We start from the raw sequence: 19,573 nt of genomic DNA, 5'->3' as shown, positions 1-19,573 counted from the left end.
CGTTAATTTTAATCACACTACTATTATTTTGTCCACAACTGTATATGTAGAGAATGAACTAGAATTTTGATAATTGAATGAATAATTATCGAGTGCTAAGTCTTTTTTGAACCTTGCCCCCTAAAAATTAGTCAATTTTCAGTTTTTAGGGACTTAAAAGAAATATTTTGTTTTTATAATTGATCTTAGTCCGTCCTCTACCTCGTATATCAGATAATAATATCGCAAAGTAGCGAGTTGTTTTAATTAGCCATTCTGGTTTAGTCGTGTTTTGTAAAATAAATAAAAATATGCTTTTTTATCAATTAAATCCTCTTTTTTTTCAATGAACATTTATATTTTATTATTATTTTCATTAAACTGAATTTATAAAACTGATTTTAGAATTGATTGAAGTTATTTTACTAAAAAAAAAAAACATTTCCTGTGAAACCACCTTAATTATTTTTGTTTGCTTTTCATTGCCAGCTCCTATCGTATTTTTTGAAAGGACTACTAAGGATTTTTTCTTGTCCGTCCAGTTCAAATATTTTAAAAAAATATTTTCTCGTCCTCCATTAAAAACATTTAACGGATTTATATATTTCCATTGCTTAAATATGGAAGCTAATCGAATAAACATAACAGTTTTAATTCAAAAACAAGTTCCGCATATTTTTATAATATTAGCCTTAAAAAAACACTTTACACCAAATCAATAGTACGCTGGAAGCCGAGGGGATCATACCCTTCTTGCAATAATACAATTGAAGAGTCTCGTAACAATTTCAAAAACTTCTGCAGCTCGATTTTTTGAAACACCTAAAATAAAAAAGTACAACGTAATCGGTTGAGTAAAAAAAAAAAAAAGCACGATGCTTGAATAAATAAAAAGACGCTACGTCGCTTTTGTTTGGGAAGTCTTAGAATACCAAACCAAAACATTAGAAAATCACCTCGTACAGCTTATGTTGCCTCGATTGAATAAGTTCAGCGAGTTGAAAACACTAAATATATATATAAATATAAGTAAATATATACGCTTATATATATATATATATATATATATATATATATATATATATATATATATATATATATATCAAGAAATTAACTTTGAATATAAGCAAAACTCAGTATTGTTATGTTACGTCCGCTTCTCTATATTAGTGATGGGGGAACCTTTTTTAAATCAAGATAAATCACTCGAAAAATTTTATTATAATTTTGATTTATAATTTTTATCGAAACGTAAAACGAGAATTTAAAAAATATATATCAGAAGGTATCGCGGGGTCATGTTAATAGCCTCGGCAGGTCCTACTTGGCCAGCAGACCGTGGTTTCCCCATCACTACTCTATGACATCTAACACCTTTTAAACGTTTGTGAGAAATCAAAAAGAACCAGTTTTGTATTGCACATTCAAAATATGCCTGAAAAACCCGATAAAAAGCACAATAAACTTAGCAAAATAACATATAGAAAACCAACACCTACAGAAAATCAACACATAAAAAACTAACATGCATCCAGAAAATTAATACATATAAAAACACAAAAACACCTTTAAAACTTGGAGTGAAATTTTTACTTAAGTTTTATTGATGTTTATAAACGTATAATATGCACAAACGACGCCGGAGCCTTACCTGCCTATGATTTTGACTAGCCTGTAAAACAGACATCAATAAGAAAGAAAGGTAAGGTATACATAACTGCCGCAAAAGAATCATTTGCTGACTGCGAGGATCACCTTTAGCAATCTAATATCAATATACAAAATTCACAAGTCAAGTTTTATAAAGAACGTCTTGCAATAAAAAAAATTTGTGAAGGTTATTAAAAGCTACGCTTAAAAAAAAAGGCAACACCATAACTGTAACATGTTTTTCATCCACCATCCAACCGCCTGGGAACAACAGAACATTGTAAATACATTCAGAAACTGACTGAAGAAAAAAAAATATATAGGTTAAATAATGAAGAAATCATAAATGGAAATAGTATAAACGCCTAAAAAAATTTTTTAAAAATTTAGAAATCTTTTTTTGCATTACTTTACCTTAACATGCGATTCTAATGTCTTTAACCATCGTGAATGCTGCAACTGAAAAACAGCGGCATACAAAGAACAGTTTAGAAACACAGATAAAGATTTTAAAAAATTAAATCCTGTTTGTGAAGAACTGTAATTCACATATTTGAGGAAGTTAACATTTTGATTGTCTGTGCAAGTGACTTTTTTTTTGAAGAAAATCTAATAACAACGTGACGATGTTTTTCTCTCTGATTTGATTATATTTACCTTATATTCTTTGGTCTCTTCTTCAAAAGCTACTTGTTCTTTAAATGATTTCCAATTCTTCTGCTCAGGCTCAGACTGACATAAAGAAAAAAAAAATCCTAGATCTCAATTGATTGAATAATAAAAAATAACCAATCAGAAAAGTCCTCTGCTCAGGCTCAGACTAACGTTAAAAAAAAAATTGTCTCAATTGATTTAGTAATAAAAAACAGTATTTTAACAGCGAAAAAAATATTTTAAGCACTTAATTTTCAAGGAGATGATTTTTCGGCAGAAAGTAGGTCAACTTTGTGGTCAGAAAAATACTTAAACGTGTATCGGAACAATTTTGAACACAATATTTTTTTGTTTAAGCATAATTGCTGAAAGATGAAACAAAAAAAAAAAAAAAAGCAGTTCAAACCGGTGCTTGATGGTGATAGTGTTGAAACCAAGCATTAAAGGCATCATGAGCATTCTATAATTACAAAAATAAATATTGTCAAAGACAAAGCATAACAGCTAAAGATAAAAATAAAAAGATATTATGTAAGATAATAACACATCTTTTAATAGACCAAAAAAAAAAATAATAATAATAAATTCAAAATTTGTTTACAAAATGTTAACAAACGTTTTAAAAAAAAAGGTATCAAGTCTCATATACACACTAAATAGGCTTTTATGCACAAGTATTCTCTTATAGCATTGTCATCTTCTAAAGGTAATGATTTTTCACCAGCCTAAAAGTATATAATTTGAAACGTTAAAATCTTTAAACTAACAAGCTAAGTAAAGTGTGCTTAATACTAATAACTTTAGTTTGAGGAAAATGAAAATAAAGTCTTTTTTCTTTATTTTAATTGCAGTTTATCTTGTGGATTTATATCTTAATAAAACTTTTTTTTTAGTAGATGAAACTTACAACTACCTTTTTTCTCCACTGCTTGTAAATAACATTGATTGAATCAGAAGGAACTCGGTTGAACAACATCTGACTAGAATCGTGTTTCTTTTCCGCTTAATGAAAAAAATTTATAGTTTGTTACTATATATTTATTGTTCTTTAGATTGCACATCACAAAACCAAAGCTCAAATGGATAATTAGTTTTCATTAGAATATTTTGTTCAACTTTTTTTTTTTATAGATATAAAAGAAAGTTCTCTTTTCAAACATTTGGAAGTAGAACAAAGAGAATGCAATAGCTCTTATACACATGCATGCTGACAGATGAAAAATATGTATTCCAAACAGATAGTTTAATAACTTCAAAAGCATCTGACTTATATTTAAGCATTGAATGTTGGTAAACAAGTTTGAAATCTTAATCCTGCAGAGTGGAATGAATACTCTAGCTCTTTTCAAAAAGGAAAACAAAATGAAAAAAGAACATGAATTAAATTTCGTATTAAAGTTAGAAAACTTTAACCATTTGGCACAAAAATTAAGATCAACATGCATGATTCAGGTTGTAGAGAAAAAAAAGGAATTCCAAATCTATGAAAATGAGAATAAAGCTCAATATTTCTTTAAAAAAAAAAAATCTTGTCATTTAAAACTTAAAAGAAGCTACTTAGTTTACCTACTTGAAGCAGCAGCCCTAACTTGACTTAAACTACTTTCAAAAATATCTAAAAATTTCAAAGTTTAATCTTAGTTGTCTTTTGTTTTTTTTTTCTGGGGTGGGTGAGTTGCACATATTTGTAAATATCACTTTCCATGATGTGAAGTAAATATGATAATTTAAACATTAAAATTTATATTGCTTCAAATGTTATTTATGAAATTAGCACACTTATTTCAATAAATTTATATTTCAATTTGTCACAACAAATTAATATGTAAAGCCCAAAGTTTGTATATGTGTATGTGGGTGCATTCTTTATAAAAATTCACAGTTTTGATCTGATCCTCACCAAATTTTGCGCATAGGTCTAATTTTTCCCAGGGAAGGTTTTAGGCCAGGTTTGGACCACCCCAGACTCCATGTTCAGGGTGCTTGTGGCTGGAACTAAGTTGCAATCCACTCCAACCACTCCTTGCCCCCTGCAAGGAGGTGATTTTGAAGCTAATAATTTTAATAGTTTTTACCAGTGAAAACCAAAAAATTATAAATACGTTAGCAGTTTTTTGTAAGGATTTTGTAGGGATATTTTTGGAAAAGTGTACAGTATAAATGAACAGGAAAATTTGTAAAGACAGGTTTTTGTTTGGAGGGAAGATTATTGTTATTTGTTATTTAGATTATTGTGATGTGTTTTTTGTGAAAAAGCTACATTACCACAGTGTGGCTTAGTTCCCAAAAACATGATTACATTGCTACAATTACATTTCTGATTAATACAGTAACACTTTATATCTGATAGCTGGAAAACCCGCTGCATTGCACCATGTATTCCAGCTAGAGTAAGTATAAAAAAAGAAACTCAATTTTCAATTTCTTTACTTTAACTAGTATATAATTATCATTTTTAAACTTTATTTTAAATAAAAGTAGAGTAAATAAAAGTATTAAAACTATTCATTTTTTAATTTAAAAAAAATAATAATAAAATAATTATTATTTTAAATTTGATTTAAAACAAAATTAAAGAATAGTAAATCTCTGTATCTGTAACAGACACTTAAAATTAAACACTTAACTAAATATTTCCAATGAGCAAAAATTAGGAATACATAAAGTAACCCAGAACTATACAAAATTAAGCTATATGATATATTAATCTATAAAAGAAACAAACACAGACGTTTTCATGTTTCAACATTTATAATGCAGTACTGTCAACAAATAAGTTTCTCTCAACAACAATAAGTTAAATATTTTCAGGATTATTTTAAAGGGGACATCTTCAAGATAAGATTTCTATTTAAAGAATTGATTACAAAACATTATATAAAGGCTTAATTATCTTTTTCTATTCTTGACGAAACTTTCTTCACATAAAATACGTTCAATTTTCTTTTGTAACTTCAAAAAGTGAATGTTAGAAATATAACTTATAAAAAGAATTTTTAAGCATTTACAATTCAGGTTAACTTACCTAAGAAACCACGAATAATGGCATTGGCCTGTTTCAAAGCTTCAGCTCTCTGTGCAGGATCAAATATCAACCAATCAATAGAATTAATCTTTTGTAAATCCACCTAAAAAAGAGTATTGAATATATACAAAAAAAAAAGGAACCATATGTTTATGAACTTTTCTTCCTATCATTTCAGTTTCAGCTTGGGAGAACTTTCTAATTATTTATTTGTATTTAAAAACAGTAAACATAACTAAAATATTACTAAAAGGGTATATTACTTGAGTACTTTTTTCTTCGTTAGTAATTTCAAAATCCTAAAAAAAAAAAAGAAACAAAAAAAAAAAATAAATAAATAAATTTTAAAGAAAGACAGCAGTAAAGATATATAAAAATAAAGAATGAAATATAATAAAATATAATAAAATAATATGATAAAAATAAAGAATGTTAGCAATTTTTTAAATCTCAAACCTTTGCTCTGATATTTTCCACAATGCATTTTGTAATTAATTGAAGATCAAGGCCTATAAAGTGTAAAAGGAAAAAAATGTGTTATCTCAAGAATAAACAAAGCTTATCTTTAAATAATTAGTAAATAGTTAGTAAATCATAGTTTACCGGCTTCATCTGCAAGGTCTAAATAACTCTGACGTGACTCAATATCATCCACATCTATATAAAAGAAAGTTATACTTCTGCATCTGTTTAATTATCTAGCATGTCTTCTGCACAAAGAAAAAAAAAGAAATGACAAAGAAGTTACCTTGTAAGAAATTAGCATAAACCTTTACTTGCATATCTGGTGGGAGACGTGCTGTATATGTTGCAACCAAATTCTTTTGTTTTATGTCTATCAGCACCTATTCAAGTGTAAACAATAAAAAATCTTAAAATCACTTTGTAATTTTGATTGCTGCTATTGTTACAAAGAAACAATAAAAAGCTACCTTAACGTAACTATGCAACACTTCATTGCAAATCTCTTCCTAATTTTAGATAAATTGATATAAAGTATATTTTAAATATTCACCAGGAAAACCTTATGATTAAAGTATATTTTGAATACAACTGTATATCATGACAAGTGAATGCTTCAAATTATTTTTTTGCTGATTAAATATCATAAAATAATGTGATAAATGTTACAAGAATCAGAGGCTAATAATCTTAAGCTATATTTGTTTGATTTGTACAATCCATACAGAAATTAATGATTTATAACAATAATAAAAAAACATAAATATTAATAATATTTATGTTTCAGAAACCAAGCATTTTTATCTGGTTTGTTTTTCAAAAGTATAGATAAGAAAAAAAAGAAAAAAAGAAAAAAGCAACCACAAAACCTGAGTCTGCATTCCAATAGCTTGTAGAAATAAAACTAGATGTGCCTGAATGAAAACAAGATAATTGGATGAATTATTTTACCATTTTTTTAAAGAAAGGAAAACTCTTCATCAAAAAGATGAACCAAGTTACCATGAATCTAACAAGGTGAGGATCTTTGCTGTGAGTCAAGTTCTTCATTAGCTTGAGAGAATCTATAAGAGCATTTTAGACATTCAAAAATTATCCAAAATTTTGTAACAACTTAACCACCCCAAATCCAACTGAAACAGAAACCTGAAACTAGCAAAACTAAATTTTAACATGAGATCAGCAGTTACTTACAGGCTATAATCATATGAAAAGTAAGTTAATTTCAATTTTGATTTTTAAGTAGGAAAGTTGACATTTGCAATTTTTACTAAAAAATAAACTCAAACTTGAGAATTAAGAGCCTTGGGATCATTTTTGAGAACTATTTTCTGCAGTAATAATAAATAATGCACTAATAATAAATAATGAATCTGAAAAATTTGTTGAATAATTTAACAAAGGTTTAAATATTTTTGCCAGTTTATAATTGAGTTTAAAAATGAATTTAAAAATAATATAGTTTTAACATAACCTTATTTGTAAAAAAAAATAAATAGATAAATAACCTTAACACTGAAAAAGAGTAATGATAATTAAAACATTAAACTATGTACCATCAATATCATTCAGGATGATATCTGTTTGAAAAAGTCTGTATGCATCTCCACATTGCTTTCGAATTTCCTACATTTTTTTAAATATCTGATAAATTGCTAAGATATAATAAACTTTAACAAATAAAAAGAATTTAAAATGTGATGGAGAAATCTTTAAAAATCTTTACAAAACTAAATATGATAACTTTAGGTAGATACTTACGATATTTGGATGACTTTTAATGTGCTCAATTATCCCAAAGGGTGTTAAACTGAAAATAGAGATATCTCTACGTAAAATACCTCAAAATATACCATTCAAAAACCTAATTATTAAAAGTAAACATACCCAACTTTATTGATAAATTACAATAAATATTAATTATTTGATTTAAGATTATAGCAGTTGTACAAGTTAAAAAAACAATAATAAATTAATACTCATGTTGCTACTTTAAAGATGGTTTGCTTTTTTTTTCTTTCCCAAAACTATGATTTATTTAAGATAAGTAAAGTGTACTTAATACTGATAATTTTAGTTTGAGGAAAATGAAAATAAAGGATTTTTATTTTATTTTAACCGCAGTTTATCTTGTGTAAATAAATGACATACTTATTTATATCCTAATAAAACTATAATTATTTTAAAAAAAAGTGAAGTTAAAAAGAATTAAAGTTTTTTTGCATTCTTAAATTTAAACTTTTGTTTGTAACATTTAAACACAAAGGAGCTTTTTATGTGACAATATTAAAACAGAGCAATATTTAAATCAAAGTAATTTTTTGTGTGAGCAAATAAGTATTATAAGTTTATAAAACACGAGGCATATGAGGCACTAAATATTATAACTAACTCGTTTATTTGTAACTGAGCCCAATAATTTTGTGGTAAATCCATCATGTTATCACTTGAACGTGGATGGTTCCGTATTTCCTATAAAATCAAAAAAAATTTCACACACAAAAAAAAACAACATAAGACAATCAAATATATTTATATATAACTTCATTAGTATATTTTACAAAATTTTAGCTAAGTGATTTATTAAAATTTTTAAGCAAGAAAATTTGAATTTGCTTAATAAGACATAAATAAAGATAAAGAAAAAAAAAAAAAAAATTCAAAAATATTTGCGACTGCCTTCTTCAGAAAACATTTACATTATCCATGCAAGTTTGATTGCATGTTCTTCTGACAATTTATAGCATTAAAGATCTCTCTAATAAAATCTTACAGCAGAAGAACTTAGGTAGAAGGGCTTGCTGATGCCCTTAGAAAAATAACTGTAAATAATATTACAAAACAGTTAGGATGATTTTTGTGAATTTATACGCACAAAATGTTAAAAATATTGTGCTGGACAGATCTTTTAACATTAAAGAAAGTTGCATAAATAATCAATTTATCAGTAAGTTAATTTTTTAAATATTTTTTATTTAACTAATAAATAGAAAGAAAACAACTATTGGTTAATTGTTACGATAAACAAAATTTTGAGAGAAAACCTCCCAAGTCAATTTTTAAACTTATTTAGAAATAATGACTTTTTTTCAAATTTTAATAATAAAAAAAAAAGAGCTAAAGTCAACTTTTATAACAACAGTGATATAATATAAAGTTTAAATTTATGTTTAAATCTAAAATTTTACCTCCTCAACTCTTATATCTACAAGTACTTTAAAGTATGCCCATAAGCAATCTTCCCAGGATGAACAAGCAGGTAAAAGCTACATAAGGGAGGAACAAAAAATTTAATATCTTTTGTTAAAGACTATTTTTAAGCACTAGATGTAAAACAAAAATCAATACAAAAAAAACTACCTGGTTTAAGTTGCCGCTTAGAGCAGCATATATTGCTTTTTCATAGAAATGAAAACTCTTCTAAACAAAAATTTTAATTTTTTATTACATAAAACTTTCAAACTTTTCACTTCTACTTAAAATTTGTTATGTACGAAAATAAATCATTATAATTACAGGAAGTAGGAATAAATCTCCTTTTTTTAAACTCTTTTTTTTAAACACAAAATTTATTACTTTTAGTGTTGAAGTGTTTTTTACATACTAAAAAAATAAACAGTTATCTCAATAAATTTAGATGTTCGGCAGATGATGATATAAACAAACCACTATAAGATTGCTTTGTTTAGATTTCATTATTGTACTAAATACAAACTCAAATACAAAATTTAGTAATTTTCCTACAAAATATGATAGATAACTCAAGATCAGAAATGTTTGAGAAAAGAGTGAAAATGCTATGATCTTCACATATCAACTCAATTATATTTTATGTGTATTCACTTGTTACATTGGTAACAATCAATTGCTGAGTGATTTTTAACTACTTATGTTTTTAAGACCACTTTGTTATTTGAAAAACCCCCAAATATTTACAAAAAGCAGTAAGAAAAAGAAAAATTTCAAAATGTGATAAAACAGATTTAAAACTAAAATACAAACTTAACTATAAAAAAAAAAACACAAAACTGTTTATTAAAATGATTACAGTTCAACGAATTAATTCATTAAAACAGCAAAACCTTAATTAAGTCCAATTAGAACCAAAATTAAGTCAGCAAAACCAACCTCTTCAGACATTGCCCAACAGTTTATTTTCCACAAATCACGATTAGGATTACCTTCTGCAGGCTGAATTTCAATATCATCATCAGCTAAGAAATCAATCAAAAACTAAAAACTTTATTAGAATAGATTTAAAACTAAAAGTATTTATAAATGATGATACATGAAAAAAAAAAAGAACAAAAACAGTTTGTGTATGTTTAGATCAGTGCATCAGTTTTAACATCAATAAATAAAAGTGAACCTTTTGTATTTCCTATAAAGAAATACAACTTAAGCTTAGATTAAATTTTAAGTTTATCTTCCACTTGTATTTATAAACTCTCTTATAGTGGTAAGGAAGTCTTTAAGTAAAAACCCATCAAACTCAACATTAATGTTAAGGCATAACTTTGAAATTGATGTTGAAATTGTGTAAACTAGTCTTTACAAGCGATTTTGGATAGAGAATGCTCACAATCACTTTTTCTAACAAACAATGAATTTCAATAGCAGTTTTGTTAAAATTAATGCAAAAAAGCAATGCTTCTAGCAAATGCTGTCTTGCAAGAACAAAATTTGACATTTTCAATGCAAAAAAAGTTATGATGTTAACAGTACTTAGTGACAATGAATGTTTTTAATTGAAAATGTTTTTATATTTATTGGTAGTCATTACAAAATGTGTTGAAATAACATTACATCATTTATTAAAAAAGGTCAAAATTTATCAACAAATCTTTTTTAGATGATTTATAGCACTGTATAAGTGGTTTCTACATTCACTTTTCTCTTTACAAGCTTTTTTTAGTTAATTTTTTTTTACAGTAAAACAATTGTAACCCTTATTTATGCTCTGTTCCATAAACTTTTTGCATTCTAGAAAATCTGGCTGAGTTTTTTAACTAGTTACCTACCTGATTTTAAAATTAAACACAGCATATACAAAAACAACATACAACAACTGCAAGAGCTAAATATATCATATAGAAATATAGCATACAGCAATTTTAAGATATGAATTATTAAAAAAGTAATAAGTTTAACCAACTAAACTAAATACTTTTACAGCTGAAGGTTGTTGTCATTAAATAGTTTCTTAAAATAAATACTTTAGAAACAATTTACTTTTAAACTTAAAAAAATTACTGGAAAAAAAATTGGGATCATGCCACAATCGCCATCCATCCAAGCTTGCTGCTCTCCAAAAATGACCTTGATCACAACATAACTTCTGAGCCTAACAAGAACGAAAACCTATAAAAGTTATTTGTGTAATAATCAACATAATAGTGCTCAGTTACATCTTCTTCACTACTGCAAATCCAATATAGAAGTTCTAAAGGACTTCTAAAGACCTTTTTGTCTTTGGAAGCTTCAGCTGATCTTTTAAATAATTAAACAAATCATCAAATATGAGCACTACCAACATAAACTGAAACATAGAAATTAGTAGTTTTACCTCCTCTAGCTTCCCTGCTCTAATAAATTTAAACATATATTGAAGAAGTTGCTCCTCATCTTGCTAAAAAAAAAAAATGGTGATAGGATATTTATATAAACAAAAAGACAAATATAAAGTGAAACTATTTTGAAAACAAACAGTGCGTCATCAATTTCTACGGAAACTAAAACCTGGTCAAGGTTTGACAAAGTGCGCTGTTGTCTTATTGGAGCATCAGGATCCTAAAATTTAGGAGAAATAATAAATAAAAAAATACCCAATTTACATTAAAATGAAAAAATTTATCTTTAATTATTTTTTTGAACTTGCTACTAAAAGTTTTCTGATGGAATTTAAAGCATTTAAATTTTAAATATTACTATTTCTGTAACAAGATTTGCTGATAATGACAAATCCTTGCTACCCATTTTTATTTGATTTAAATCATGAACTGTGTGCTCCCTAAAAAAAAGAAAAAAGAGAAGCAGTCACTATATTTATACTAAGAAAACAACTATATAGTATTATCTCGAAATGAAAAAGAATATAATTCTTTTATCTCTATTTTCAGTTTAACACCCTAATGATAAAAAAAACTAATAAAATATATTTCATTAATAGTTTCTATTTTGAAAATAGATTATTCAATCAATTGAGTGTCTTTTAAAACTAGTGACTGCATGGACTTGATTTTTAATACAGATTAAGTTATTTTTAATGTAATAACATCATAACCCAATTAGTCAGCATTAATACACATTAGCATTTATTTTGTGCTATGTATAAAAATATTTAAACTCTTTTGCAATCGTATGAAAGACTTGTTTTACCAATACAAAGAATCTGAATGGAAGCGCAAATTTTCTGTGGCTAAAAGATCTTCAAGTTTATCTTGCATGTTCTTTTCTAACCAATCAACAATGATCTGACTCTGTCTTATTGATGCTTCACGTTCAAACAACCGATCAACAATTAACTTCTCACTACGTGTTGAATCCTTCAAAAAAAAAATTAAATACGCTTTCAAGAATAAAAAGATTCCAAAAAAATGACCTGTTTACAGTGATCTGTAAAAAATAACCTGTTTAAAGTGATCTGTAAAAAATAACCCGTTTAGAGTGATCTGTATAAAATGATTTGTTTAGAGTGATCTGTATAAAATAACCTGTTTAGAGTGATCTGTATAAAATGATTTGTTTAGAGTGATCTGTAAAAATGACTTTGATATTTCTTAAAATGTTTTGTCAAAAATTTTATAACATGCAAGTGATAATTTTTCTCAAACAAATTTAACAACAAAAAAGAATTAATCTTTACCATGGCATAAACTTCATCTGCCATGTCAGACTTCAAAACTTCAACTAACATGCGATCACTAAAAAAGAATATTCAATACATAATTTAAAGCTCGATAAAAAAAAACAAAAAACTTAAGTTAAATAAGAAAACTAAAAAAGCAATTAAGTTTATAGCTTGATAAAATGATGGAAGATCAACAAATAAGTCACTTTTTGAAAAAAGAGTAATAATTATTAGACAGCTAATTATTCATCCTAATAAAATTTCTCTTGAAGCTGTTTATATGATTTAAAACAATAATGTAAAGGAAAATATAAAAAGTAATTTAGAAAACTTTATACAGCTTAAGATTGTAAACAATGAAATCCATATCTAAAACAAGTTTACACTCTCAATTTATTTTTATATGGTTTTTTTACAAAACATTTTTTAAAATCATAATTGACTCCCAGTAAAACATTTTAAAAGTATTTAAAAACATCTTTTAAAATCAAACATTTTTTAAAATCATAAACATTTGACTCCTACACCTTTTAAAAATGGAAGGATGATGTAAATTTGAACACTTTTACTTTTTTTTCCTAAATATGATCTGACTTGTGTTGTGAATGAAAATTTTAATCAAGCAGAAATTAGTATGCATTCTTAGCAACTAAATATCACTTTTTCAAAATAAATGACTTTATTTATTTAGATAGACTTTCATCCATGTTTCTAAATGGTGCCCCATAATTTTTCTCATAAAAAGATCAAGAAGATTGATGAAATAAATGAAGTTTTGATGAAGGTTGATGAAATGATGTGGAAGATAACTTTAAATTATTTAGAAAACTCTTCTGTTTCTTTATTGTCTTAAGCAAATTAAGTAATTGTAGTGTAATGAGCTTAGCTTGATCTGATTGCTAATAGTATTTCTACCTCCTCTACATCTTCACCCCTTACTGTTTGTGTTAAAAAATTTAGAAATGTTTGAATAATATTGAGAGCAGGAAAAGAAAGAAGCCAGTTTGTTTTTGTTAGTTACAGAATTTACTCAGATGTATTTTCAAGAAATCAGTTTTAAAATTTTCATTTACAATCACCCTACCACAAAGTTTACAAATCATGCACAATCCAGGAGAATGAAAAAATACAAACTCTAAGACAAAAAGATGATAAAACAATAGCTGCATATTAGAACAAGATACAGTTTGATATAGTATCATAATGCAAACCGCAAAAGAGATCCAACAAGTCTCCATGTATAACATTCTTGGTACAACTGTTGAAGTAGCTTTAGAGACTTGGATGATCTAGATGCAATTCATAGTTAAATATAAATTATTTCAAAAAATTAAAAAATTTATTTAAATATATACTAAGATTAAATATAATATTTAAATTTAGCTGTAGAAACAAATATTTCATTTCTTATTATCTTTTTATGCAAATATAAAGAAGTAAAAGAAATCATAAAACAAAACACAAACCTCTTTCTAGTTGGATCAGTCTTATAAATATGTGCTAGCAAAGATTTTATCTGATTTCGGCATACCTATATATAAATATTTTTTTTTTTACTGATGCAGACTAACTTAAAAAGGGATTTCTAATTTTATGATAACTACAATTTTTGTTATTTTAGTAATTTTTGGTTACTTCTACATTATTCTACTTGTAACTAGAAGTATGAACAACAAACTTTAAATTAAATCCATTAGTGTTTACTAACATTAACAAAGAATCCTTTATTTTGTAGGACAACATAAAACCTTTTAATCTAATATTGATGATTCAATAGATTTTAGATATAAAAAAAAGCAAATTTTATTATACGTTAAGAAACTTTACTTCTGTAAACTTTTTCTCTCTTTTATTACATAATTTATTTTCTGTTAAGTTTAACATAAACAGATATAGAAAGCAAAATGGAAGTTTATGTTTCAGAAATACCTATAATGAGAGATTTGTTTAGATATAGTCTGTATCTTCAAAGTGACATTAACAAAAGAAACTATCTTATTGGACAATTGCCTAATAGTATTTACTTAAATATAATTGAAATATGTCATCCAATGGTCTATTTTAAATACCCCATGATCAACCGTAAAAAATCATATTTCCTCACTGAAAGAGTTTTAAAGACTGGCTGGAAAAGAAGCAAGGAGTAATGTAAGTGAAAAGAAAAGGTGAAAGAAAAGTTGCAAAACTGAATGAATAGTGTGAAATTCTTATGATAAATATTTGAGACACAAAATGGGATGTGTAGATATGAGAAGAGAAGAAGAAAGTCAGTGGAGAATTTAGAACATTTTTAGAATTCCGGGATATTACTTTATGTCCTTAATATACAACTTTTTAATTTTAAATAAATTCATTTCCTGGTAATTAAACACTAATGGATTTTGAACTTTCAAATAAACTTACAGATGCATGTTTTTAAATACCATTCAAGTTAAAAATAAATTTTTAAAATTTTGTTGCAATTGTAATACACCTAAATCTTAGAATTACTCACTTGTTCATACTGTTCTACAAGTTGAAACACATCAGCTGAATGAGGATGGTTTATAAAAAGCTGCATGAATTCTTCAAATATCTCTGAACCTACTTCAAAAATAATACTAACACCATGATCCTCATTATTGTCATAACATCATGATTATCTTCTTTCTGTTAAACATTTTTTACTGTCAAAAGTTAAAACTACCTTCAGTATCTTTTTCGACTTCTTTTTCCAAAAAAAGAGAATTGTTAGCACTAAGATTGGTTTTATAGATGTTCTCAAATGAATTCTAATTAAAACAAAAAAAAAAAAGAGAATTGCTTGCACTAAGATTGGTTTTATAGATGTTCTCAAATGATTTCTAATTAAAACAAAAACTAAAGAGGTTATTTCAACAAGAAGTCACACCACTGTAATTAATATTTGAGTACAGACAACTTTATTTATCAACCTAGAAAATAATTTTACTTAACCAACATAAAAAATAATTTAAAAAAAATACTATTCAACCTATTAAATGAGCGCATAAATTTTTTTTTCTTCATATAAAACTTGAGAGCAATAAAAAAAAGTATTTAATTGAATACTTGTAACATGCTTGAGTTGTTTTTTAGTGAACTATTTACTGTCTCATCCAACAAAGATTTATACAACTAAAGAATCAAAGTTAAAAAACCAAAGTTGATGTTAAAAAGCAAAATTTATATATAAGACATTTTTGAAATAAAAAATTATATTTGAAAATATTAGAACTACTTTGTTATCTCTATCTGAAAAGAAAAATACCTGAAAAGGAGAACTAGCTTCAACATCTATAAGAAGTAAAAAAGAGTGATTTAGAATGTTAAGTACCAGCATTACACAAAAAGACACAGTGGAAACTATAAATATCTACATTGCTTTCAATAAACATAAGTAAATTAGGATTATTTTGTTTACAATTTACTAAAGTACCATAAAATGAGAATCAGTGAAGATATTGATTTTGTTTTTAGATTTTTAAATATTTAAGATATTGATTTTTAGATAATGAGTTAATTTTTTTTCTAAATTTCAAAAAAAAAAATATTAGTAGATAAATCCTGCATCAAAATACAATCAAAAGTATCATACAAAAAAACAACTTTTAACTTTAATGGAGCAAAATAAAAAAATTAATAAAATATTACATTGCACTAAGTATAGACACAATTACAAAAATGTTTCAAACTTTGGTTGTCATGTGTAAACTCCATACACATCAAAAACTAACAAAAAAAAAAAAAAAAAGCTAGAAGAGTTTTTACTAAGATAAAGAAGCTGTATTCTGAATAACTGTAATTGAAGAAGTACAAAAACAGTAAATTTGAGGAAGACTTCACTAAGATGTTTCAAAAAACAGTTGCAAAAAGAAAGTTGATTTTAACTTTAACAATGAATACATCTAGATAAATACAGGGGCCTTATGATGATTCTGCCTTAATCCTAAGAACAGTTAGCATTTCCTTGGGAGGGCTATCCAAATACAAGCAACTGTCTGTGGTTTAGGATTTAGTGAGTATCTATTGACTGTGTAACTTGTCAACCTAAAGTGTCAATCTAACTATTCTTTGGCAATACCTAAATACTACATTAATATTGTCAAAATTGAAAAAAGATACACTGTGTTTTATATAAGCATCAATAAGTGATCAACTAAAGCAAATTTACCATTACTTTGAAGTCTCTCAGATGGCAAGAATGGTCCAGGCGTTCCTGCTTCTCTAAGAAGAGCAGAAGCAGATTTGTAACCTGGACTCACTGATTGTTCAAGCAATTGCAAAGCTAATCAAAGTAACAAAAATTTGAAATCAAAAAAAGTAGCATATTAAGAACAGTATATTAATCAATAAAACTATATATATTTATGTGTATATATACTTATGTGTGTATGTATGTATATATATATATGGGTTAACATGTTGTTTTTCTCCTGGACATGTCCTCATTTTATATCAAAGATCATCCAATATAAAGATTTCAAAATGTGCTCATTTCATTTACTTTTATAATTGATTTTACAAGCTAATATTTACAGCTATTTTGCTTTAATCAATGTGTTGGACCAGATACAATAATGCCAAAAAGAAAAATAACGCTTTCAAATGAACTAAATGAAAAGCATCCATCTTTAAAAAAATTGGGAAATAAATTTGATGCTGAGTCCCTAACTTGTGGATATGGTACATTTGTATCAATTGCAGATAAAGGAGCTCTTTGTCTGACTGATCATGAAGAGACTAAAAACCACAAAAGGTCAATCAGTGGTGAAGCTTAGCAAGTAGACTCACTGATTATTCTGGTACATGTGACACAAAATTAGGTCAAGTAGCAGCTGCTAAACCATCATGGTATTTCACTAAATTAAACATCATTACATTTAACAATCTAATGACTACACCTCAGCATTAGTTGATAAAATGTTTCCAGATTACAAGTTAAAAATTTATGCTTTTGGCTCACACTAAGACTAAAACTTTTTAAACAATTTGCTAGCTCCATTTGCTATTCAATGTTAAATGACATTCAGACACAAGAAATAGTGTATCTTGAGATAGCTACAGATCATAAATCTGCAATTATTTATTTTGTATAGAATAAAGGCGGCTCACAGTCAAAATTGTTGGATATCAAAAGAATAAATAATGAACTTTTTTTTTCTATTTCAACTGAGGTAAAAGATAAATTGGTAAAAAATGAATTGTTTGAAAGTTGTATTTCTTTTACTTGAGACAGTTTTAACACAAACTTTGGTTTTTACAGAAAAAGTATAGTGGTATAGGTAAAAAATTTTTCACCCATTTGAAAAAGGATTTACCTGTTCTTGTTGGTGATTATCAAGCCCATATTCTTAGCAACTGTATTCACTGAGGCAGATCAAATGACCACTGATATTTAGAGGACTATGTACCAGATTTATCAGCATTTCAACACCTATACTTTTAGAACAGAGTATTACTGTTAACAGAGTATACTGTTAGAGCTAAAAGAGTATTGTGATTCAGATATTTTAAATGTTGATTATATCACAGTCAATGAGATGGTTATCATTCCAATACTAAATAAAGTGCTTTAAAGGTATGGTCCATAAGACTTTTTTTTATTTTTTTTGCATTGTGGGATATAATACAGTAAAACATTAATATAACAATTTTAAGCAATTTTTAACAACTCAATAAACAGGTTTCAAAGCTTTTGGTCCTTTTTTCATGTGCTAACATTTCAGAGAATTTATCTTTATTTACTTCTGACTTTTCACAAATTTGTTTAAGTTCTGGAACTGGTCAAACAAATTATCCACTTAACTCAGGAAATGAACGGTCTTTCAGCCCAAGTACAGGAAGCATTCAGCACAAGGATACATTGACAATACATCATTCATAAAAATGCTACATTCTTTACCTTTACCATCTTCTCTGAGTTTTTTTTAGAACTGATTTGGCTTTGATTAAAACTTCTATTCCTACCTTCCTGTATTGTTATTTTACACTATCAGTCTACAACTTTGATAATTAATGTCTTTAAACTTTCAACCTTTAATATCCGTTCATAAGAAATGAACAAAAAACCAAATATCCTGCAAGCAACTTTATAATTTCATTAAAAATGATAGATCCTCTAAAAGATCAAGAGTACAGCAAAATGCACTTGGATGTACAGTCGATTAAATAGTTATTTAGAACTAGAACATATTTTTTTGTATTTCTTTATTGTACTTTATCACACTTTTACAATAACTGTATTGATAAAATATGCTTGCTACTATAAAAATGGTCCTTTTTTGAAGAAATATATCAATAGGTTGTGTCCTCTTTTTCAAAGGAAAATATGGTAACCCTAACATACATATATACATAAATGCATATATACACACATAGTACATACATACATACATACATACATACATACATACATACATACATACATACATACATACATACATACATACATACATACATACATACATACATACATACATACATACATACATACATACATACATACATGCATGCATGCATGCATACATATATTTATACATAAAACTAAACAATTTACACTTCTTTAGGCCTAAATGTTTCCTAAGATCTTTCTCCATCTAAAAATATGAAAATTCAAATGTATTTAGGAACACACACATGCATATGTAAAACAAGATTTGTATGCAAAATTGAATTTAAAAACGCTCTACAAGCATGTTCTTCTTTTCTGCAACTGAAGCAAACAACTCGTTAACATTTTCTTTAGTATTATGGGGACTAAACAAATTTCTTGGAGAGACTTGTGAAAACTCCATTTTTTTAAAGTTTGTTTTGCCGCTATTTACTTTCGCGTGTTTTTTTTTTAAATTATTTTTAGTCATCGCAAATTTTATTCTTTTTTGCAATATCTGTCAGGCTAAATAATGACAGTAAGAATCTATATGTTTAAAAAAAGCATAGAAACAATCGAACAA

At 26.5% G+C, this 19,573-nt stretch overlaps 1 protein-coding gene across 11 annotated transcripts; it reads right to left on the bottom strand.

Annotated features, from left to right (window-relative positions):
* Positions 1 to 627: 627 nt before the first annotated feature.
* LOC145198432 (nuclear pore complex protein Nup107-like) lies at positions 628 to 19,540 on the bottom strand. 11 transcript variants are annotated; one of them, XM_090081882.1, is made up of 38 exons: positions 19,310 to 19,540; positions 19,177 to 19,216; positions 16,792 to 16,905; positions 15,889 to 15,914; positions 15,690 to 15,755; positions 15,307 to 15,391; positions 15,115 to 15,206; positions 14,087 to 14,151; positions 13,832 to 13,909; positions 12,636 to 12,693; positions 12,149 to 12,315; positions 11,699 to 11,780; positions 11,510 to 11,560; positions 11,337 to 11,399; positions 11,024 to 11,114; positions 9,899 to 9,984; positions 9,131 to 9,190; positions 8,959 to 9,036; positions 8,163 to 8,242; positions 7,532 to 7,580; positions 7,327 to 7,396; positions 6,773 to 6,834; positions 6,640 to 6,684; positions 6,241 to 6,279; positions 6,057 to 6,153; positions 5,912 to 5,965; positions 5,765 to 5,817; positions 5,572 to 5,607; positions 5,309 to 5,411; positions 3,197 to 3,285; positions 2,937 to 3,008; positions 2,690 to 2,743; positions 2,287 to 2,361; positions 2,044 to 2,088; positions 1,853 to 1,930; positions 1,631 to 1,744; positions 936 to 986; positions 628 to 801 (listed from the first exon to the last, which is right to left on the bottom strand). In XM_090081882.1, exons 1-38 carry the CDS (start codon positions 19,478 to 19,480, stop codon positions 685 to 687), a joined length of 2,856 nt encoding a protein of 951 aa, XP_089938008.1. In that variant the 5' UTR covers positions 19,481 to 19,540; the 3' UTR covers positions 628 to 684. The 11 variants fall into 11 exon arrangements, with proteins under 11 accessions (XP_089938008.1, XP_089938010.1, XP_089938009.1 ...); XM_090081884.1 differs by having other exon boundaries at positions 1,859 to 1,930; XM_090081883.1 differs by having other exon boundaries at positions 15,115 to 15,203.
* Between the last annotated feature and the right edge of the window lie 33 nt (positions 19,541 to 19,573).

Source organism: Hydra viridissima, unplaced genomic scaffold (assembly GCF_058129835.1).
Source record: "Hydra viridissima isolate aposymbiotic clone 2 unplaced genomic scaffold, HvirCarnegie_v1 scaffold_3, whole genome shotgun sequence".
NCBI classification, from domain to species: Eukaryota; Metazoa; Cnidaria; class Hydrozoa; order Anthoathecata; family Hydridae; genus Hydra; species Hydra viridissima.
This window is presented reverse-complemented; position numbering and strand designations above follow the sequence as displayed.

What these genes read in the sequence shown, in the direction of transcription:
- LOC145198432 (XM_090081882.1), bottom strand. Translation starts at nt 19,480, where the DNA reads ATGACTAAAAATAATTTAAAAAAAAAACACGCGAAAGTAAATAGCGGC. An exon ending in CTTTGTCAAACCTTGACCAG is followed by an intron (nt 11,400 to 11,509) that starts GTTTTAGTTTCC and finishes TTTTTTTTTTAG; the next exon opens with CAAGATGAGGAGCAACTTCT. An exon ending in TGTGCATAAAAGCCTATTTA is followed by an intron (nt 2,744 to 2,936) that starts GTGTGTATATGA and finishes TTGTAATTATAG; the next exon opens with AATGCTCATGATGCCTTTAA.